Genomic DNA, 23,810 nt, shown 5'->3' with positions numbered 1-23,810 from the left:
TCAGAGGGGAAGTGCAACATTTAAACACACCTCTCTGTATGAGGAAGTGGTTTAAAGAGCAAAACCACAATGGTGTCAAGCCTTGAATTCATTTGGGAGGAACATGAGAACATGTCATCTAGAAACATTTTTATTTGTAAATGGTTCATTTGGCTATATATAGTCTACTTAAAAACTGATGACACAGTAACTATATGTCAGTGAGCTCTGAGGTTATGATTAACAAAGACACAACATTTGTGTAAGTAAACCTGTTTTTTTTTTTTTTTCATCATTGTCAAAATTACTATCAAATTACTAAAAACATATTCATGGTGTGATATTCATATGCACAAAGACGATGCATTTGCAATGAACATTAATACGTTTGACACTAGAAAACACACAGCATTAAACTGATCTACAGAAGTATTTCTATAACATCTAAAGTAGTCCAGCAGGTATTTTGAATGCTTGCAGTTAGGTGATCTGAACAACTGATGTGACAGCCCCATCTAGAGGACAACAGATGCAACTATTTCCATGGCAACTAGATTCAGCAGTAGCCCTTGGCAACAGTTTCTGCAACTGACTGATCACTTCCTCAGGGAGCATCCTACTTAATTAAACAAGAGATGTTAACATGAAAATAATACAATATGGTTCAAATTCTGCTTATAAATGTAATAGAAAGTTGCATTGGATGACTTTATTCTAAAAAACGATTCTGGATCATTAGATCATTAAAAATAACTAACATTTCTAAAATATTAGAAAATTTGGTTTCAAATGGCTTCATAATTGTTTCACCTTGTTTTCCCAAAAGCTCTTAATACATTCATTTAAAGTACAGTGTGTGGTACTGCAGAGGATTTGTGAGCGATTTCTCTTGACTGACTGAGCATCCAAAGCCTGCTAAAATGGTTTACTCCTCCCTCTCATTCGGTCAACACTTGTGTCATCCGTATAGTCAAATGCTTGTCTCCGTATATGTTAAATGAATTCTTTTACGTCCAACATACAGTCAGGCTTTGGAGCTGTGAATTTCACATTTACAAGTAGTCATTTAGCAGATGCTTTTATCTTTTATGAAAAAAGTGTGATGTATATTTAAGTATTTCATAAGGAACATGGGAACATAAAAACATTATATAGGGATGTTCCTCAACCAATGCGTAATACTTAAATACAAAGAGGGAGAAATACACACATCCAAAACATCTTCAACAGGTGCACGACTGAAATGCAAACTGCACCAAAAATCCACACACTGTTCAACTAAAATAAAACAATAACATTTTAATCAGAGATTTTCAGTAATCTCTGTTTGAAACGTTGCTGTTTTATTTTGAAAGTAAGAGGAACAGTTGACCAGATTTTCACTGTTTTCAACCATATTATTTAAATACGAAAAAGCCTTGTGAACGCCTGAACACTGATGTCTATTTAACTTCTCAAGAAGACCAACATAAGTGCTTCAACACACATGCCAATCTCACAGTCATGAATGTACACTCTCTTTCAAACAAAAGCTGCTATCACACCACTCCCGACATGCTCTCATCTTCAGGTCCAACAACTACAGGCTGGCAGCAGCCGGTGCAAATGTACCGCAGCACACAGAGGTAAACGCTGCCGGACAGTCCCACGGTCAGAGCCAACAGGATCAGACTCAGGTACGATGGCCCAGGTTGGTGAGCAAATTCGTTGAGAATGTCACTGTCCATTACTGCAGGTAGTTCAGAGTTCTGGGCTGGTAAATTGAGAAGAGATGTGCTGTTAGTTTTATTTAGAAATTTATATATTGCATCACATTAGCAATATTTTACCTACAGTTGTGAAATAACCTTTACCTGTCAGTTTGTGTTCTGTATTTTATATTGGACATTGTATTATTCTGTGTATATTTTCCAAAAATGCAACTACAAAATGTCCACCAGCCACAATAAAGTATCTAATTAATATATATTTTAAAAGGCTAAGACCATCTCCTTTTGTACAGTGTATTGTAGGCTATAACATGCATGTACAGTATTGTGTACTTTGTAGTACTGTTTAGAGATAGCATATGTAATAATGGAGAAATTAATTGTATGTTTTCATTTTAATGTTTGGTCTTTTTAATTGTATGCCACCCTAAAATCTACTAAAACACTTTATTAATTAACACTTCTATAAAATATAAAAGATACAATAAACAAACAGTGTGCTACAACTATTTAAAAAATATATATATGAATGAACAAATATGAATAAATAGAGAGCAAGACAGCTGGCTGTCTAATAAAAGGCAGTAATAAACACAACATATGAACAATATTTTATAAGTAAGAGGATCCAAGGCAGTACCTGAAATCAATGGAAAAATAAACAGAAGCAGCAATTCTGTATCCATCCACAGCATTATGGAGACTTTACCGCTGGGCTGAATCGTCTTTGGGAAATACAGCAAAACATCAATTTAAATTCATTTCATTTTATTTTTACAAATTCCAAATTACTTTTGATGAATCCTTTCTGACATAACGTTTCTCTTAAGTGTGCTACTTACCAAAATATCTGCTCAAACTTGATTTCAGGAAAACATCTTGCTTTCTTGCACCGCCTCCCTTCCCGGTTTTTTCCCAAGGTGATTTGGTCCCGACAGTCGTTAACCTTTCGATAAGCAGGAAAGCCGGTAACAGTTTGCTGTCCAACGCACTTTTACGGAATTCCCTTTGATCATTCCGTAACCACGACGCGCCGTGACATTATCGCATCCTTCTGCTGGAGTGTCGAAGGAGCAAATATCCTCATCGCTTCCCTATTCACGTTCCCCCACTACAATACAGGACAGGCTACCTGTAAAGCGATCAATACACATTCGCCGGGGATGCTCTCAGACCTACAATTACTGCCCAAGGCTGGAAATACAGTACTTCTATAGGCGTGAAATAATGCTCTCTCTCTGTGTCATTAGCCCGTGCAGCTCACCACCAAATCGTTCCAAATGATAACATGTGCAATTACATCTCAAAAGCCTTCATTTGCACATAACGCTTGAATGAAATCACGCCTCAGTTGTTCATTGCATTGAATTTGTGTGATGTTCCCAAGTTTCCCCTGTTTTCTGAGGGTTCTTCTGAAGTGACGCCAGTCATTGTACGAAATGGGAATTAGATTTTAAACATTGTATCACTCGAAGATTATGTTTGTAAATTATAATTTATAATAACTAATAGCTCTGATATTATACAGTTGTTTGCTGTATAAAATGGTAAGTAGGCTGACTAATTAAATCCACCTCCTTCTGACCAGCCTAAAAAAATTGTATTATTATGCTATAATTTATAGAAATGATCATCCTTTTAATAAAAGCGAATTAGGATAGTAACAGGGTTTATGCATAATCTGGGGACACCACTTCAAATCTTTTTAATATTATGTCCAATGAAATCAAAATATCTAAAATAATTACATACCTTTTAATTACTGTATTATTTATTATTATTATTATATCAAAATGTTTATATATGCTAATACAGTAAGGCTGAAAAAAGAGAAAAAACACAGTAAAGGTTGGTTAAAGCTTTTCATTATTCAAGCCATTGCATACACATATGTTCAGTGACACAAAATGCCATTTCTTTTCTTTTTCTTTTTTTGCTGAAACATTTAATTGTCACATATAAATTGCCATAAAATTATTCATCATCATGTATGCTGCATAAAATGTAGGCTTAGTAAAGGTCACTGTTAGACACGCTCCATGTGGCATACTGTTACGTGGTACTTAAGCAGTCCAACAAGCAAAGAGAAATAAAAAATGTACATATGATTACTGTATTGTGAGATGTTAAATTATAGCTACAAGATACATGCAATTTTACAGATAGAGTTACACCATCCAAAACACCTGCTCAAATCATGTCAAAAAGTGAGGCTTATTTAGTAAGAGAGCTGTGGAGATCCATAAATTATGGGCACTGAAGCATGGTTGGTAGGTGCTGAAGAAAAACCTCTGCAAGTCAGACAAAACAGACATGGTGCAAAATTACTGCTGTGAGCAGACAGTAAGCATATGGGTCATGACATAAAAAACACTCAAACATCCAGAGACACATTTAAACACTAGGCACGCGCCTCCTCAGTGTCAGCCGAGACACTTCTGCGCAATTACTTGTCTGATGCTAATGCTTTCATTTTTTTTTACCTACATATGCGCACAAACACACATTACACTTGACTGTGTGAATCCACTGCTGATTATTCACACTAATGGTATTCATTTTGTATGCTGGCACATGACTGCTTAACTTTGAATTGAAGACACTATCATTTCAAGATCTTACATCATCCTTGATCCTTGATATAAACCTTATATACAAAATAAATATATTATTTTCTTTTGTATCAGCTATTATGTATAAAAATGGTCATGTGCAGGCATATCTCTAAAGAAAAAAAACATAGTTGGATCAGATATGCTTGTCATCTGCGATCTGCATTTATCTTAAGTTGATAAGCAATAATGGACTATTTAACTGCGTTTTTAAAGCTTCAAGTATCGTGTACAAGCTTGCTGTTGACTCTGTTTAAAATAGCACACCCTACGCGATCACAAATGCATGCACACATTTTTAGGAGGCAGAGCTTAAGTCGGAGGTTTTAACAGACACAAAGTCGAGGCAAATGTGTGCACACTGCTCTTCTGCTGCAGTATAGCCACAAGAGCCTCATTTAGTTGCAAGTCTATAACATTAAGTATTTATCAGAGAAAACTCTGTGTAAACGCTGGATGTTTTATTGATGACATTGTTGTTTTTGGTATGTGTAAATGTAAGTGCATATAAGTGTTAAGGCTTCATGGTTTTTTCTTTCCCACAACGTCTTACATCAGCACAATCTGAGGGCCCAACAAAGGGTGTGACCGTTCTCTCTCTTTTTCTCTCTATATTTATCTTTCCCACTCTGTTCAGTGTTCTTTTCATCATCTCACCCTATAATTCACTGTGGGGTTTTCTGCTGGACTGGAATGCTGTACAGACAGAACATTTAGAGTCACTGCGCTCTTTTAGGTTATAATCAAAAGCAGGGAGGATCAGTACACTAGGGTCTGATTCCACAGGAACAGCCTCCGTGTCAATGGCCATTATATTTTCTACAAGACACATGATGGCAGCATCAATGTTTGTGTTGTCCTGTTAAAAATAAGAAAATATAATATGAATAGAAATGTCTTTTCGAAGAGGCATCTAGCCAGTAGCTAGGGTAATATAATAAAATATATAGCCTATAATTTAGTACCTTCGCAGACGTCTCATACCACCCCACAAAACCATGGTCCCTGGAGAAATGGTCGAGTTTGGGCAGTTTGGAACACAACCCATGTCTCTGTTGGTCGCTCTTGTTGGCCAGCAGGACAGCTGGTAGAGGACGCCCATTGCCAAGGGCAACTTTAGAATCAAGATCTTTTTTCCATTTCAACACAGCTTGGAAGGTGGAAGCACGAGTCATGTCAAAAACCACCAGCGCCCCAACGGCTTCTCGGTAGTACACACGTGTCATGTTTCCATACCTCTCTTGTCCTGAGAATAAGTAGGGAAAAAAAGTGTAAGATAGTTTCTGTGAATGTTATTTAAATGAATAGTTCACTCAAAAGTAAAAATTAGCTTAAAGTTTACTCACATTCAGGCCATCCAAGATGTAGATGAGTTTGATTATTTATATGAACAGATTTTGAGAAATTTAGCATTAGCATCTCTTGCTTACTTATGGATCTTCTGCAGTGAATGGGTGCCATCAGAAATGAGAGTTCAAACAGCTGATAAAACACCACAATATTCCACAAGACTCCAGTCCATTAATTAATGTACAGTGAACTGGAAAACTGCATGTTTGTAAGAAACACATCCATTTTAACTTTAAACCACCGCTTCTATTATCTATAGTAATGCTTCTTCCCCTGTTGTCCTCTCAACAAATCCACCGACCGATATTTGTTTAGAACTATTTTCGCTTACAACGGTGTATACGGTGCTTGATCTGTCCATATTTTTCTAATTTAGTCAAGATGGTTTTTTCTCTGGAGAAAGCAAAATTATGGAGAGGCTTGAAGCAAGGTTTTGAAATTAAAAGATAATGAACATTCAGAGATTTTTCCTTCACAAGACGTTAACTGATGGACTGTAATTGTGTGGATTACTTGTGTATTATTGTGATGTTTTTATTAGCTGTTTGAACTCACTTTCTGAAGGCACCCATTCACTGCAGAGGATTCATTGGTGTGCAAATTCTGTTCAGACCAGGGGTAGACAACGTCGGTCCTGGAGTGCCGATGTCCTGCAGAGTTTAGCTCCAACCCTGAAAAAACCTCACCTGCCTGTAGCCCTAGTAATTCTGAAGACCTTGATTAGCTTGTTCAGGTGTGTTTGATTAGGGTTGGAGCTAAACTCTACAGGACAGCGGCACTCCAGGACCGACGTTGCCTACCCCTGGTTCAGACAAAGAGACAACCTCATCTGCATCTTGGATGACTTTAAGTAATTTTTGTTCCCTTGTTGTACTGGTCTTGAATTTTTCACAATACATTCCTTGACTGCAGACAACATAAACATCTTCCCATATCACAAATGACAGAGCAGACAGATGCATTTCCATTTGAACACAGTTCACAATTGTCCTGTTCACATGGTTAACTAACTGTACCCAGTCATGCTGATGGGACACCTATAGTGATGTGATGACAGTATAGTACAGTATTTTTCTAAACACATTTTCGGCAGAAAGACACACTATGCTAGCTAACTCATTAAATTTATATTAATATACAGTATTACTCACATACAACTTTGGATGGACATACGTATATTATCCCTATACTGTAATAATTACAAACACAAACTGTAATCATTGCCTAACATGTTTATTATGTCTGCTAAACTGAATATATCTTGAATTGAATTGAATTGAATCAAATCATACAATATTATGTCAATAAATGTTCTTAGCTAGTCTGGGAACTTTTAAATTTTGATATGACACAATCATTCTCCACAGTGCACTAGCTTCAATGTTTACCTACAGTACTGCATTGTTTCCAACTCTTGCATCATCAAGGTTACATACATTTTAATCCTGATTTCATAGCACCAAATAGAAAAAGACATGACCGGATTGGCAAGGTTTTACAATGAGAACAGTTCTTTTGTGGAGGATCTTAAATGGACCTAACCTCTATTAATGCATTATCAAGGCAAATATTAAGGCGAACTGAGGCCAATTATACTTTCACAGCTAATATTCAGGGTTCACAGTGGAGTACCTTGAAATTCGATTTGTATGAGGTCCTGGGTGAGGTCATAAAACTACTGCATTCAATTAGGGATGACTGTCATGCAATCTTCCAGACGCTCGGAGTTAAATTCAAGCTCAGGGGCACAGGAGCCACTCATAACACAGTCAATAACTATGCTAATAGAAACCTTTATTTAAATCTTTCCAGTTTTTGTTAATGTAACATTATTTTTTTTATCGTAAACCTGGAAAATAGAATTATGTAGATATATGAGTTTTCCAATCTGTAGGCCATGTGGGAATGTTTTGTCCTGAGTTGGTGTGTTTTTGTGTGTGCGTGAGAGGTAAAGTATTTATAGTGTTTTCCACCAGTAGGTGATGTGAGGACCTTCACATGAGACCAATATGAGCACGAGACCGGTGAATATAAACACGAGACACATTCCTATCCCTGTGCTTCCGTTTATTCAGAGTATAAACACAGAGAGGGATTCATACCACTGTGACGTCACATACACCAGCTGAGAGCAGGAAAATCTCAAACAAGGCATGTTATGGACTGTAATGGCATTGTTCAAGCCAAGTGTTAAAAGCATTACTCCAGTAACATTTTTTTTTTTTTTTTTTATCTCTTTCCATATTTCTATACTGTGTGTGTTTATTTTTCCAAGGAATAATATTATGTGGTGCATTTCCACTGCTAGGAAAATTAAGGTTAGAAAGGGCTGAAACTTGTCTGACATCTTATTCTTTTTGTAAACACTGTAAAAAAAAAAAAGTTTTATCTTTTTATCTAAACGGTTTTGCTTCCATCCATTTAATGTGTCACAAAACTTAATTTATACTGTATTTTGTGAGTTTTGCTCTTTTTCATCAGTAAATATAAAGTTAAAGTGTATTACTGCAGATTTTGGCACCACATTGATTTTTAAGACAACTAATTAAACTTGACTGAAACAGCCTTTTTATGTATAAATGTATATAGCTGACAGATATCATAGGCATGATCTTTTAGTGTTTGAGTTTGAGGTCCAAAATGGCATGGATGATATAATAGCCATACAAGAATCAGAAAATGTTGTGTAGAATATTTTTAGAAGCGGTACATCATGTCATAGGCTATCGCTTGAAGGCTCCTCTCAACTACCCATATGCTCATTTATTTACATAAGCCTATTGACTTTTTAGATAAAGCAGTGACAATCATTAACATTGTAGGCAAAGACAAGGAACTATACATAACTTAAGTAACTGACCTGCGATGTCCCACAACTGCAGTCGAATTACTGTCTGGTGATCCCAATTCAGGACTTTCAGAGCAAAATCTACACCGATAGTCGCGCGGTAATGTTGAGAAAAAACCTGATGCACATAACGCTTTATGATGGAAGTCTTCCCCACACCTAAATCTCCAATGACAAGGACTTTGAGTAACCGCTCCTGCTGCATTTCAACAGTCAGAGTACATGACACTTTTATCCAAAAGAAAGAAAGCTTTTGTTTCGTGCAAAATTAAAGTCGTGCTGGGCGGAGTCCTTGCTGCATCTAAGTTTTCGCGGATCGAAAAAATGACAAACAAAGCGAAAAAAATTCACTGAGTATCGTTGGAGTTGAGGGCGCGCGCCTCACAGCTGTCAAATAGTGCGTTTCAAAAAAGCATTTCTTCAAGAGATCAGAAGTTTCGCACTTCATTTGCCTGACTGTCGACAACTTTTCATCTCTCTGTGGATCCGCTGTCGAGTCATTCAAGCCAAATATCATATACTGCTGATCATCACAGTGTGCCTAACTAAACTTCAGGACTGGAGATTTTAGTGCAGGGTTTAGTCTCGAGAATAAACTACAATTCCCGTCGTACTGGTTATCGGATTCGTCTGCTCGTAAAACTAGAAATAGATGGCGCACGAGAAATGTAAATCGCCTATGTATATATAGAAAATGTATAGCCTACTTATAAGTAAATTTAAAGGAAGATTAGTTTACCCAAGAAGGAGTAGACTATGCCTATACTATTTGTTTTTTTTGTTTTGTTTTTTGTGACGGTTTAACCGTTCTAAATGTAGGCTATATTTATCAAAACAATAAAATTAAAATAATTTCAATGTAACACTGAAAGACTTTATTCGTTTAGACGATTTTTAGAAGTGGGATAGATCAACTGGAAAAGTGGGACAGTTTTCAATTAAAAACAAAAGGATGTAGCATAATCAAACATTCAAATCTGGCACTTTTAAAGTAGGCTAATTGAAAACCTATAGGCCTATCATCCAGGCCAGTAGCCAGCTATGAGGTCACCGAGGTCCGATCCTCGGTAAATTTTTCATGTTCAAAAATAAAATTTGTTCTCTGAATGACCAATTTGCTATTAAACTCCTCATATGTCTGTATGTATAATTCAGTTTAGACAGTTTGCAAGAATGTTTAGCGTCCGTGGTATGAAAATGATCGCTGCGGGACGCTGGCGGAGTGAACGAGGCTTGAGAGAGTTGCGAGTGAGGACGCGAGCGCAGTCTCCGTGTTGCCAAATCCAGCTAATATGCACGTTTTTGACTTGTCTTTCCCGCTTAATTTGACACTTTAGAAAGTTAATAATGTAGGACCTTGCGGTTTAGGGTCAGCGATATCTTTATCTTATCTTATTTGCAAAAGATTTGTAATATATTCAGTTTATTTTTATTTACTGATGGGCTTTTGCTTATCTTAATAGCAATATCTGGCAACACTGCATCGCCGTAATCACCAGTAATCAAAAAAGCCCATTTCTGACATAGCCTACCCTACGACATTCGATAAAGGAAACGCAAAAAAATAAAATAAAAAAAAATTCATATTATCTGTCAGAAACGTTATCAACGCTGTCAAAAACAGTAGCATTCAACACTAGTGCAGAGATCTGTAGAAAAAGTAGGTTACAGAATAAAATGAAATATGCAAACACTATGAAGAAGTATATGCCAAGTCATTCATAGCAGTTAAATTTTCACAAATCATGCTATAAACATTTATAAGAGCACTAGACAAAGTTATCAGCTACACCGCAATGGTTATAAATAAAAACTATAACAGTATTGTTGCATGTATAATAAACAACTGATAAAATTATCCACCCCATAACTATAGAAATGTATTAACAAATTTTGATGCAATAAATAGGGTATGATTTAAAAATTAAAATCCCTCCAAAACAGAGAAAACTTCTTTCTTTCACAAAAATTTCTGTCTATTTTAAAGTGTTAATAGTGTATAATGAGTTGTATATATATAGGGGTTATTATAGCACAATTCTATAATAAGAGGTTATTATAGCATCCAATCTCCCCCCAACCATCCCCCCATCCGGACCTCACTAATTTTCAAAGCCTGGCTACGGCCATGCTATCATCCATCTATTTATATGCAAAAAAAAAAAACATTCAGTAGGCCTATGTTCCCCAAGATCAGCATAAAATTATGTATGAAACAACATAAGTGAGTCAAAGAAAGAAAGCATTGAAATATTTACTGTCTGCGAGGCGATGGCTGCTATTAGGAGGATTGTGGTACTGGTGCTGATGCGGGATGAGTCAGGCTATATGATGCTTCTACTGTCGCTTCCATTTCATCAGCACAAAACATCCAAACATTTCTCCATCTTCCAAGCGTGGATCAAAACATGACAGGCATAAATCATCTTTGACTTTTACGCGACTTTGATCCAGGCAGGGATCATTTCAACAACACGCCGACTCATCATTAGCAACATCTAAGCCAAATAGACCGCCTACACGGCGCTGTTTGGTTTGCACCTGTTTGTTTGTTTGTTTGTTTTTTCTGTTGAGACGAATGTTTTGTTTATTATACGGTATGTTATGTAAATAGTTTATGTCCGTCGTTTCATCCAGCGGTTTCTAAAGAAGCTTCAATCCTTTAAAGATTATGGAATCTGCCGTTTGGTAGCTTTGAACCGACCAAACAAAAACAACGTAAGTAAAGAGCACCGAATAAGGGACCCTCTACACAGATTCTTCTACACAAAGACGCTTGTTAAACAGTTGTCTGTTTTGTAGATATAGAACAGAGAGTAGTAATCGTTATTATGACAAGGCCAACGATAGCCAGCTACTGTAGTCCAGCTACCAGGCGAGCCTCAGTGAAATCTCAGTAATCTAACAGGCATCACACAGCCTAATGTCAGTAGGTCATGTTGCTGTTAAACTGGTTGTATTCAGTTGCACGTGACTAAGAACATATAAACACATATTGCATTAAAACAAATTATTATGTGTAGCCTATATGTTCTTCCATTACTGAAAAAGAGCATTAAGTTAATACTAAAATAGTATGGTAATTATATAAAATTGGCTATATATTTGCTATATTAAAAAAAAAAAGTCACATCTTAAGATGAACTTTAGTAATAGATAAAGAATACACCACCAGATCCTTATCATAACTGATGCAAGCCTTAAAATCAAACTCTGAAAGGAAAATGTTGTGCTTCGACTACCTTCGCACAGAAAGCAAGGACAGAGAATAACTACAGAATAACACATCCTCAGAAGAGGTTACAAAAGCTTTAAAGAGAAATTCACTCTATTTTCTCCTTTTAGATAACTGTAAAGCAGGTTCACATAAAAATGTGGATGAATAAAATAAAGAATGCGTCTTTTTCTTTTCTGTTCTGTCCTTGGAATTAGAAATCACAAACGCATGTTTTGGCAGCATCTAATTCACTTCACTTCTTTTTGCTTTGACAGACCTGAATAAACATGGAGGCAATTTGGCTTTACCAATTTCGACTGATTGTTATTGGGGACTCCACTGTTGGAAAATCGTGTTTAATTAGGCGATTCACAGAAGGCCGCTTCGCACAGGTGTCAGACCCAACAGTCGGGGTAGATTTTTTCTCTCGCCTGGTGGAGATTGAACCTGGGAAACGCATTAAACTGCAGATTTGGGACACTGCAGGCCAGGAACGCTTCAGGTATTGTAAATCTTTATCTTGGATTATGTTACATTAGACCGTTCTCATGATTCTGCATCACTGTAAATAGCCTAACTGTCCAATAATTTATTGATTGTTCATAGGGTGGATGACTACATTTTATATAAAGTTGTTTAGGTGGTTTACCTCATAAAATGAAAATCTATAGACCCCTAATTCCAAAATGTTTTTATGCTGATTGGCACATTATTTTACATATTTAACTATTGTACATTGTCAAATAGTTGCTTACACATCAAAAGAAACCTCCACCTTATTAAGTTAAATCATCAAGCTTATCTGATCAGGAGTCCCTATCCATCCACATGATTGGTGTTTCCATGGTATCTGTGCTGATGTATTTCTCCCAGACTCGATGACAGACTGATTCACACGTCACTGATTGTTTTTTATTTTTTATATTCACCCTAGGTGATTCAGAGATACTGTCTATATTTGATAATGAATGCAGCTCAAGGTCTCTTTACCAACAAAAGTTTTTTCGCAGAAGTCCTACAGGAAATATAAATATTGGTGAATCACTGCCTTCTACAATGTCACAAATGTCTGACATAAAGTGATGTCAGTAGCTCCAGAGGCCCCTCGGCATCCTTCACAGCTCAGTGCGTTCCCAGCAGTACTCCTACACAAGCTCAGACCCTTTTTTTTACAGTCTCACTCTGATGCCTTTTTACACATTTTTTTTCCATCTACCTTGTTTTCATCTTTGCCTTCTGTTGCAGGTTTACATTTCCTGTTCTCTCCGCTCCTGTCAAACACACAAACGCCTTTCTCAGATTCATTTCTAGTTTCTAGACAGATTCTGTTGTACATCCACACTCCATTTCTCATAAACACAGTTTGATCACCTTACTTATTTCTAGATGCTACACAATACCCTATCTATCTATCTATCTATCTATAAACTTTTAAAACTTTTTCTTTCAGACAAGGCATTTGACTTTATCATTCAAGACTATTGTTACAAAATTTCTACCTTTCTAGTTATAATTAGTTTATTTCAATTCATTAAAAGTCACAATGCAACACAAGTAGTGAGAGATCTTTTCTTCTGTATTGTGACGAGAGAAATGTAGAACACATCTTGGTTCAGTGCATCAATTGTTGATTGGATGGAGGCAGGTCTGAATGCCAAGGTGTGAAATTTCCAACTAATCTCGTTTTATTGAAAGCTTGAGACATTACAATTTGATTAAAAAAATTATGAAAAATGTATACATATTCATGGATGAATTGTTCACAATCAGATCAATAACATGCATTTAGAAAATACGTTTCATGCCGACATTAATTCTACTTATTTACATTCAAATTTTAATTGCAATTCTGCATCCTGTATACTACCTCAATTCAAATTCAGGAACATATTTCATTTTGTTATGCTTTCTTCAGGTCTATTACCAGAGCATACTACCGTAACTCTGTGGGAGGTCTGCTGCTCTTTGACATCACCAACCGTCGCTCCTTCCAGAACGTTCACGAGTGGCTAGAAGAGGCACGCAGCCACGTGCAGCCCCACAGCATCGTCTTCCTGCTGGTCGGCCACAAATGTGATCTGGAACCACAGCGTCAGGTGAGCCGGCAAGAGGCCGAGAAACTAGCGGCTGCATATGGCATGCGCTACGTGGAAACTTCAGCACGTGATGCCATAAACGTGGAGAGGGCTTTTACAGAGCTAACACGGGATATATTCGAGCTGGTGAAGAGTGGGGAGATCACCATCCAGGAAGGTTGGGAGGGAGTGAAGAGTGGGTTTGTACCGAACGTGGTGCATTCGTCAGAAGAAGTGACAAAGGGTGATCGCCGGTGTTTCTGCTGAGTCAGTAATCACCACCCTGGTACCTATCAAACATTTGGGCCCTGGTGGACAAAAAAACCCTGCTTCCTCCAATCACAGGGTCAGTCTTCAACTCCCTGATTATGACATCATCACCCCTTTCCTGCCTGCTGAATGCCTAAATGAGTCCCACCATGCCATATTGCTTCACTTTCTATACTACTTTGCTCATTTCCCGAATCACACAATCTTGTAAATGGCCAAATTGAACTGCTAAGAATGAAACGTTATTGCAGAACTCCTGCTGAAAGGCAGGTCAGAACTCTATCTGCACTTTGTAACATCTCTCATTCATTCTGTTCAGCCACGAAAGTTAAGACTTCCCAAATGAAGATGCTCTGGCTTTGGACATCTCCCGTATCGAGAATAAGCTTGTTCCAGGTGTCTTCTACTGGTTGTGTCATGGGGCAGATAACCGACTAACACAAGTTTTACTTGCTGACTTTAACGATGAATGATGGGATATGCGTTTCTGTTGACTCAAAGATTTCAAGACTTGAAACATTTGACTGCTGAAGGTGTCAAGTGTCTGATTATTTTAGTAAAGACAAAGGGAAGGAGACATACTGCAATATACTACATGAATTTCCAGACTGAAAAAACACAATCTGTAATGATTCCCATATGAACAAAACTAGATTTTCAATTGTAATTGAAATGGTGCGAGATACACGTCAAGTGATATGATAATCCATCATGTCACCCAGGAGGTTCATTTTATGATCTAATACAGAGATTCATAAGAAACTACTGAAAGTACATCCATGAGGCCCAGATGGATTAATAAACATGCATTACTTTACAAATATTAACATTTCACTTATCACACATTACCACAAGAGGCCTCTGGTGCTCACCAGAATTACAAGGAAATCTTAATCAGTTGTACTTAAGTACATCTTTTACACCTTTTATCCCAAAGAGTGTTTCTGATGTTACAGCTTGTGATTGTACTATCTAATGTGAAAAAAGCAAGCTCTTCCTATAGGTTTTCTAATCGCCCAGCGAGGACCATTGAACTTGTACACATTCACACAAGATATCTGTATCTATAGAGCTTGCATTGCCATGTATTTAACCCTTACTTTATTCATCTATAACATCTTTACTTTTTTAAATGACTTGCTCTTCACTCTTCACAAATATATCCATAGTCGCTTTCTCGAATCTGACTGGAGAAGATGTGTCGATACTGTCCATAATAGTGCACAATTGGCTGAGTAGTTAATCTGTCACATTATTGGATAACATGAAGCCATTTCAAAACATGGCTGAGAAGGGGTCTCAGGTAAGAACCAGAGGTGTTTGGATTGGGTGGACCACTTGCTCGCTCTGTAAGCTTTTTGTGGCTGATGTGGATTTGCAAGGACTGGCTGTACAAACACTACTGTTTCAGTGAATTTGAGACACCCTGTACCTCTTCATCAAGGGAACTTGAAATGTACTACAGATTAAAATAACATGATAAAAATGTTCTGGTTGTATATTATAACTTCATTAACATTCCACACACGACTTGTAGAAACTGAGGGTCATTGTACAGTTCAATGATATTTTCATTACAGCTGGTGTGCTGCTCCAAAAGCATGTAATTTGTAGGTTCAGTACTGCACAAGTGATTATCAAAGATTGAAAGAAATGGACGGATTTGCAGGCACATATTTAATTAGTTGGATTCATCAAAGCGTATTCATCCCGCTCACTGCCAGAACCTCAATCAGACGAGGAATTATAAAAAGCTACTGTACGCAGATTAAAAACACAGACCATCTCATCGATTTTGTGCCTTTTCCCAAATCGCTTCATTATTAGTTCCTTGTTCAGTGTTTAATGGCTACAATGTGACAAATGAGTACAGATGAAGGACAAGAGATGAAAAAACAGACATCAGAGGAGGAGGAGTGAATAAAAGGGAAGTGGAGAAGGAAGGAGGCTGATAAGTGAAACAGAATGTCCCCTGATATTCTGCATGCTGCATTTCAACAAAGATCTCACCAACATTTGGCAAGAAAAATTCCACAGAAAGAAATTTGAGGGCCATACGAGTTTAAACAGTTTTGCTTTAACAGAACAGACATTTCAGAATTTTACCAAACAACAAATGAGAGGAAAAAGAGCACAGAGGAAGACAAATGTGTAGACCCTGTGAAGAGAGGCCCCCACTTAAACAACTAATAATTCATCATTAAAAAAAGAAAAGAAAACTACCATTATTACTTTTGTTTGATGTTTTTCACCTTTTTACTTGAAAAAATACTTTAAAAAGTAATAAATCAATAGATAACAGTTGGTGTTGGTGCAAACAGATATACAGGGGTGAATGTTCTGATGGGGAAGTATTTTGGGTGGGGTGGGACCAAACTAGGCCTCCTCTTCTAGGACCGCTCAGCAGATTTGAGGAGGTTGTCTTTGCTCCTTCTCTTGACATCCCAATTGTAAACACGTGCCATATCTGGGAGAGTAGCGGTTAAGGGGGGGATCTGAAAAAGTTGGCAAGTATTTCCTTTTACACTGCCACTTGAAAGAGCATGTTACACTCAGATGACACGAGAGTCTTCAACAAAACTTTCACTAACGGATTCTAACAGGTGGTGACAACAGGTGACACTTATGGCCTGTATCTGATATGAGTTCTTCCTTGAACGAAATCTACAGATGTCAAACAAATGTCTGACTAACCATTAAAATACATCACAGTTTGCTGAGATAGAATGTGATATGAATTTCATAAAGAAATATTTCACTTGACTCACTCGCTGATCACATAACCGACTAAACATACATAAATATCTGCACTGATAAATATCACCGTTTCCAATCACATTATTGCTATGACACTATTCCTTCTTTTCCACCAAAATGGTGCTGGTGCATAACTCCATCTCTTTCACAGCTGGCCTCATTGCTAAATCTAAACAAAATTCATTATTACATATTTGATAAGCAACAAAAGGAAGTGTCTCAATGCTCTCCGCTGCTCTACACATCAAATACTGCACTAAAAGCAAATAGTGAACACTTTAATGTCTTTTAGATGCATGCATAAACTACTGTTCAAAGGTTAGGGGTCATAGGAATAAATTATAATTTAAAATATATTAAAATAGAAAATTATATTTTAAATTGTAATGATATTTCTCAAAATTACTGTTATGCTGTATTTTTAATCAAATAAACACAGCCTTAGTGAGTATAAGAGAATTTCTTTAAAAAAAACATTAAAACATCTTGCCAAGCCCAAACTTTTGAATGGTAGTGTGTCTATTTGACAAGCTACTGATCTGACATTTACATTCACATTTACAAGACAATTATTACATTTAAAAGATTTTAGGTAAAGAAATCAAATAATCAAATAATTATGGAAAAGAACAAATACAAACCTGAGTCTCTCTATATATTTGCCATTGTTTAAGGATACTGACTTCAGTGGTTGTGAACTGGTCTCTAAGGAAGTCCAGGTCCTCTTCCAGAGAGTCCAGATTCCGGGAAGCTGTAGCCAAGTTCTTCTCCAACAGCGCCTGGGCCTCATCAATATCATATTCCAACATGACATTAGCCTGGTACACAAACACAAACCATAGCTATCAGCTAGTTTGTCACATTAACAATTAACAGACAGGCATGTGATACACTGCTAACCATGCAAACGGTTTCATCAGTTCATGAGGAGCTTAAGCTATACAATCCCCCACCAACCCTCTTACAACACAACTGAGTTGCACAGTAGTCTAAAAAGGAAAAGCTAAAGGCAGTAAACATCAACACTTTGAATATTGAAAATGTCAAAACAGTAATATTAAAGTCCCAACTCATGTTATTTACATAATATGATGTATTTCTAATTGACCAACTCAGGTGAACAAAAAAAGAAAAGAAGAAGAGCAGCCTGATTTTATCCATCTGTAAATTATCTGTGTCTGGAGATATAACTGTTGGTTAAGAAATTAAATATGATCAATTGTTTATTTCATGTTCACTATTAATACAATGACACACAGTAGTCAACACTTACCCCAAGCCACAAACACACTTTATCTGTGGGTGGGACAGAGGCTTTGCAATAGACGTTATCAGCCAACAGAAAATGTGTCTCCATGGGATCTGTAGTGTCCTGTGATTGGATATGCATAATTAAGAACAGGAAAACAATCAATTAATAGATTAGACAAAGTGTGAGAGGTAAAAAAAAAAAAAACAATTGTCAAAAAATCATTTAAAAGCACATTTTTAGGCATTAGAGAGTTGATCTTTGATTTGCTTCCCTCCAGCCATTTACATACGTGGAGATATGGGAGTTAGATATTGTGATAGGCTTACCTTCTTTTTCTGCATGTGCCGTAGGATTTCTAACGTCTGTTTGATTTGTGGGATCTGGCTTTTCAACCTAAAAACAAAAAATATCAGAGTCAAGTGGAATTAGCGACAACATTTTATGCTTACTCTGAGTAATGAATCTGATTTTTTATTTGTTCCTTATAACAAAAGAACAACAATAGGAAGGAAACTGATAGCCAATTATACAAACATATTCTGTGTTTGAAAAAGCCTCCTTTAGCATTGACACAGAAACTGATCATTGCCTATTACTCCACAGCGTAGAATAGATCATAACCACACCTGAGTTTCTTCTGGCCCAGATTGAGCTCCATATATTTATATTTTTGATACTGTTCATCCAGCTTCCTGAGCACGGCGTCTGCTGTGTCATTGCCCGGCTGCTTCATGAATGCATCCACATCTTCCTACAGAACCACAGTTACAGTTCACATCTCATTAACAACATCTCATGGGCTTTCTTAATGAATTACATCCTATGAAGTACTTAAATACTGATTAATCGTGTGTTATCCGTCACCTAAAGCTCACTGCACCTTCAAGACATGAGCAAGCAAAGCCTTATAAGGAGAAGAGCTGGGCGCTTTCTACTTAAGAAAGCCGTTAAACACCAACACACCGCTTTCACGGGAAACTGTCGACAGTACGGACATGAAAATTAACTATATGCCATATTCCCACTGACCACAAATATTGCTTCGGGGATTCCGAGGTGTTTTTTCTTATTTGCAGCTCCTGCATTGCCACTCTCTATGGTCGTCGCCATTTTGGAGAGACTCACGGCTCTTCCTCTTCACGCACGCGCCCGCTGTTCTTACGCACGAGCGCTGCCTGCATAATAAAAGTAACGGCATCTGTCTCTAACAGTCAGTCAATGTATTTTTAGGGCCCACTGATGTTTTCATCTGGTCATTATCTCATTAAATGTGTTTGAAAATGTTCTTTAAGTTCAAATTCAGTACCTTGGTCTTGGGGAACTTATGTGTTGTAGGCTTTGCAACTTAACAAATCAACCAGCAGATGTCAGTGTCGCCCAAACCATCCTCAGAAAGAGCACGAGGCGCTGGCCGTGACGTATACCGTTGTTGGCGAGCCAGAAGTGTGATCTCATGCATAGGGTGACATGAAAAAAAACCAAGATAAATACAATGGCCATTTGTCTTCAGTTCGATTTTTCAATGATATTGAGTCAGCTCTCTGTTCTGCATACTAAAACGATGCAATACAACAACACGAATGTCTAATGTTACTGCCACCTTAAGTACAGACCTTCACTGCATGCATATGTTTGGGTGTGAAGGACCTCGGTAAATGTTTTTTTTGTGTGTGTGGAAATTTTCATTGTATAATTATGCATATAAAAACAACTACAAAAACAAATAAATAAAAAGTGCTATAAAAGTGAAGTTGTTGTTTTTTTTAATTATCAAATTTGGTCAAAATATGTGACCCTGGACCACAAAACCATTCATATATTTGTAGCAGTAGCCAGCAATACATCGTATCAGTCAAAATTATAGATTTTTCTTTTATGCCAAAAAAATCATTAGGATATTAAGTGAAGATCATGTTTCATATGTTAATTTCCTATCATAAATATATAAAAACTTAATTTTTGATTAGTAATATGCATTGCTAAGAACTTCATTTGGACAACTTTAAATGCGATTTTATTTTGCCAATATTTAGATTTTTTGCACCCTCAGATTCCAGATTTTCAAATAGTTGTATCTTGGCCAAATGTTGTCCTATCCTAACAAACCATACATTGATGGAAAGCTCATTTATTCAGGGTTAATGATTAATTAACCCTTATGACTGGTTTTGTGGTCCAGGGTCACATATAAGCAAATTATTGAATAAAAGTAAAAGTACTTTTCTCATAAAAGTATAAAAGAGGTCTTGAACACTGAATATTTTCATTGATAAATTTCTGTATCTCTCACCACAATAAAACTGGATAAGTACAATACTAAAAGGAAGTAGATGTGTGTGGTATGTACCTTAGTCAGCATACATGCCATATATAATTCTTTGCTAATTCGTTTTTTGGTTGAATATCTTTTTGTAACTTGCTGTTGATTGCTATGCAACACTGAATTTTTTGAAATCCTCACAACCAACAACTCTGGAAAGCATATGTTGTAACAATAACAACAGACTGTACATCTGTCCCTCACAGCTTTGTTTTCTTGCACAAAAATGAATGTGTACCCTGACTAATCAATGGTAGTTTAACTAATTAAAAGGCTGCTGACTGAGTCAGAGAGTGAGCTATGAGCAATGCCCTTGAGCTTAGCACGTAACCTCAGGTTGCTTCGGGCAGACTGAACTGACTATAAATTCTGTACCAAGAGTGTGTTAGACAAACCTGCTTGCCTGAAATATAATTTGGCTGCTGTGCTAATACAGAGGCTGGAGGTTCTGTTGATAAGGTGACTCACACTGAAAAAAGTGCATATGCCTTGTTGTTACTCTAAAAAACATTTTATACTTGATCCGACTTAAAATATTTACTTTTCTGTCTCTAAAGTATATTATTTAGTTAATTGGAAGTAAAAGTAAGTTTTGTTAGTGCAATTTAAGTATTTGCTTCACATCAAATCAAAAATTTGACCTTAATATATAAATTACGATAAAAAGAAAACAATTCTAACGCATTATAATGTAAAGGAAACGGCGCTGATGTTTGTGTGTTTGAACCAGATACTAGGTGCGTTCGACTTAACGCAGCGCTGCACAGATCGATCAAATTCCGACTTGAAGCAGAGCATGCCGGTTAGAAATTTTGTCCGACTTGAGACGGTGCCGACACCACGTGACTGTCACGTGTGGCATTAAGTGCCACGAGAGCATTTCGAGAGCAGCCGGCTGTCCCTTGAGGGCCCCCAGGACTATGGATAAGTCCCAAGTTGGCATAGTCTTAGGGCGAGGAGGATTCAACCGCCTAGCGCCTCTAAGGAACTTAATGACCAAGTCATTTTTGCCAATAGTCCGGCCAGCCTCGGGAGAATGAATCGCCACGATGGCTGCCACATAGACCTTGAGCGTGGAAGGGGTGCGCCCCTTATCCAGCAGCTCTTGCACGTGGGACACGTCACATGAAACCGGATCCTGTTTACGTGCTGAACACCAGTCACTGAAGACTGACCACTTGGGGACATAGAGGCATTGTGTAGACGGAGCTCTAGCCTCATGAAGGCTCCACAGTTCCACAGTGGTATTGACCACGGTGCTGCAGACAGCAGCTGTATCATCTCTGGGAACCAGACTTGATTCCTCCAGAGGGGGGCCACGAGGAGGAGAGAGCATTTAGTTTCCCTGATTCGCCGGATAACCTGGGCCAGAGCATCCCGCTGAATTGAAAAATAGGTTGGGCAGTGACAGTTGTCTTCGGAGGCGAAGAGGTCGACCTCTGCCATTCCGAAAACTGACCAAATCATCTGAACCGTCTGGGGATGTAGCCTCCATTCTTCTGGAGCTACATTGTCCCTTGACAACATATCCGCTCCCTGGTTCAGTCTGCCCAGCACATGAACCGCTTGAAGTGAGAGGAGTTCTTTCTGTGCCCAAAGCAGGAAGGTCTTTAGTGCCAGACAAACAGCCATCATTTCAAGGCAGTTGATATGCAGGCGTCGCTCGTGGATCGACCAGGAGCCTTACGCTGGTTGCCCTCGTACAGAGCGCCCCAGCCTGAGCTGGAAGCATCTGTCGTGACCACCTTCCTTCTGGAGGTCGTCCCCAACTGTACGCCCAATTGAAACAGGCGAGAAGTTGTCCAAGGGGCCACAGCTTTGATGCAGCGATGGGTTACCTTGACATGAGTGCGGCCCAGGCGCCAGGTGTGGGACGGGACGCAGGCTTTTAGCCAATATTGAAGGGGCCGCATGTGTAGCAGGCCCAGGGGAATAACCGAGGAGGCCGCGGCCATGAGGCCGAGCATCCTTTGAAATGCTTTGAGGGGACGTGAGGTCCCCAGTTTGAAAGATGCTGCCGCTCGCTGGTGTAGCAAATTAGCTCAAAAACGGGAATATTTATAATTAATTATAACTGGTTATAATTAATAATAAATATTTAGATTAGATCTTAGAATAAACTGTAGCAGAATCAATATTACAATTACTTGATCTGTCTGTCCACCGAGCAGACAATATAATCATTTATCAATTCTAGCAAAGGTTATTTTCCTGGCCAAGGAAGAATAATTTTCCTACTTTATGCAGTACTAGCAATAGTTTAGCATGTAGCAAGGATCAACATTCAGTGACTTCGAATTGTGAGCAGAACACAGAGACAATCAATCGTGAATATAAGGGATTTAATAAATGAAACTATAGCTATCATACACTAAATTAAGCAAAACATATATATACAGAATGAAGGAAAGCGAGGAAAGAGAGAGAGAAGAACAAAGAATGGCAGTATTTCACACCAGTTAACCAAAAGAATTTGAGAATGAGAATCATCAAAGAATCAAAAATCACCTTAAAAGGGGTTCAAACTTAAACTCGCATCTAAATAGTTGTAAACGGTTACTTGCATTGGCTTTGTTGCTGAACAAGAGTCCTGATGTGATAGACAACGGAGGTTCTTGATGAGTTCTTTAGGAGTGCGGTTGTCCTCAGATTCTTCTGAAGAAAGGAAAGTCCACAGCTAGTCCACAAAGTTACTTGAAGGTAAAACTGCCAGAAGGTAAAACTCAAGGGGAGAGTTTTTGAAGACTCTTGGTAGTGTCCATCTCAAGAAGAAAGGTTTTTTTGAGCAATGATGAGTTTGGGTTAGGGACTTTTAACGGTCCCTGGTCACACCCATCTTTGGCAGACTGACGGGAGAGGTTCCTTTGTCTCACGCAACACCTTATTTGCATGGTTTATGGTGGTCTGGAGGATTTGTCCAATATTAAGTCAAAGTATGGTAAAAAGAGCATGGTGCAAATTATGGTAACATAATATACACCATTAATCCAGGAATCGGAAGACGGTCATTTTGATACCTAACATGCCAGTGTTTGGAAAAACATTAAGGCAGTGATACATTAATATATCTAGATCCAAGTAATTGGAGCTTCACTACAGTACTACAGAGTTATAACTAAGCTACTATAACCTAGGAACATGCATACAACACAGGAATACACTATATACATTTTGGAACAGTTTGATTGTGGATAAATGGAGCCAATGTCGTTTCCTATGTGTATTGTGGCTTTTGAGTGTGTCTGGGCCATGGGTAGTGGCTCCTCGTGGGGATGGGGGAATCATTCCTTACCCCCCGGAATCTCTTTGAAGCTCAAAGAGAAAGTTGATGAGTAGCGTTGGAGAAGATAGCAGAGGTGATAACGTTCTTTGAACCAGAGGTGGATGTTAGACATGCATCTGTAATTGCATCTGTAATTTC

At 37.8% G+C, this 23,810-nt stretch overlaps 3 protein-coding genes across 4 annotated transcripts; 1 reads left to right on the top strand and 2 right to left on the bottom strand.

Moving 5' to 3' along the window:
• Positions 1 to 3,542: 3,542 nt before the first annotated feature.
• Positions 3,543 to 9,075, bottom strand: zgc:162171 (uncharacterized protein LOC565931 homolog). The gene is made up of 4 exons (XM_058781436.1): positions 8,511 to 9,075; positions 5,266 to 5,546; positions 4,958 to 5,159; positions 3,543 to 3,979 (listed from the first exon to the last, which is right to left on the bottom strand). Exons 1-3 carry the CDS (start codon positions 8,701 to 8,703, stop codon positions 4,959 to 4,961), a joined length of 675 nt encoding a protein of 224 aa, XP_058637419.1. The 5' UTR covers positions 8,704 to 9,075; the 3' UTR covers positions 3,543 to 3,979; position 4,958.
• Positions 9,076 to 10,813: 1,738 nt separating this feature from the next.
• Positions 10,814 to 15,548, top strand: rab39bb (RAB39B, member RAS oncogene family b). The gene is made up of 3 exons (XM_058781437.1): positions 10,814 to 11,216; positions 11,991 to 12,217; positions 13,631 to 15,548. Exons 2-3 carry the CDS (start codon positions 12,003 to 12,005, stop codon positions 14,055 to 14,057), a joined length of 642 nt encoding a protein of 213 aa, XP_058637420.1. The 5' UTR covers positions 10,814 to 11,216; positions 11,991 to 12,002; the 3' UTR covers positions 14,058 to 15,548.
• Positions 15,549 to 15,917: 369 nt separating this feature from the next.
• Positions 15,918 to 19,256, bottom strand: vbp1 (von Hippel-Lindau binding protein 1). 2 transcript variants are annotated; one of them, XM_058781438.1, is made up of 6 exons: positions 19,099 to 19,256; positions 18,696 to 18,820; positions 18,396 to 18,462; positions 18,091 to 18,189; positions 17,497 to 17,635; positions 15,918 to 16,527 (listed from the first exon to the last, which is right to left on the bottom strand). In XM_058781438.1, exons 1-6 carry the CDS (start codon positions 19,177 to 19,179, stop codon positions 16,451 to 16,453), a joined length of 588 nt encoding a protein of 195 aa, XP_058637421.1. In that variant the 5' UTR covers positions 19,180 to 19,256; the 3' UTR covers positions 15,918 to 16,450. The 2 variants fall into 2 exon arrangements, with proteins under 2 accessions (XP_058637421.1, XP_058637422.1); XM_058781439.1 differs by lacking the exon at positions 19,099 to 19,256 and adding an exon at positions 18,934 to 19,057.
• Between the last annotated feature and the right edge of the window lie 4,554 nt (positions 19,257 to 23,810).

This window comes from Onychostoma macrolepis, chromosome 07 (genome assembly GCF_012432095.1).
Source record: "Onychostoma macrolepis isolate SWU-2019 chromosome 07, ASM1243209v1, whole genome shotgun sequence".
Taxonomy (NCBI): domain Eukaryota; kingdom Metazoa; phylum Chordata; class Actinopteri; order Cypriniformes; family Cyprinidae; genus Onychostoma; species Onychostoma macrolepis.
Note: the sequence above shows the minus strand (reverse complement) of the source record. Positions and strands in the feature narration are given on the sequence as shown.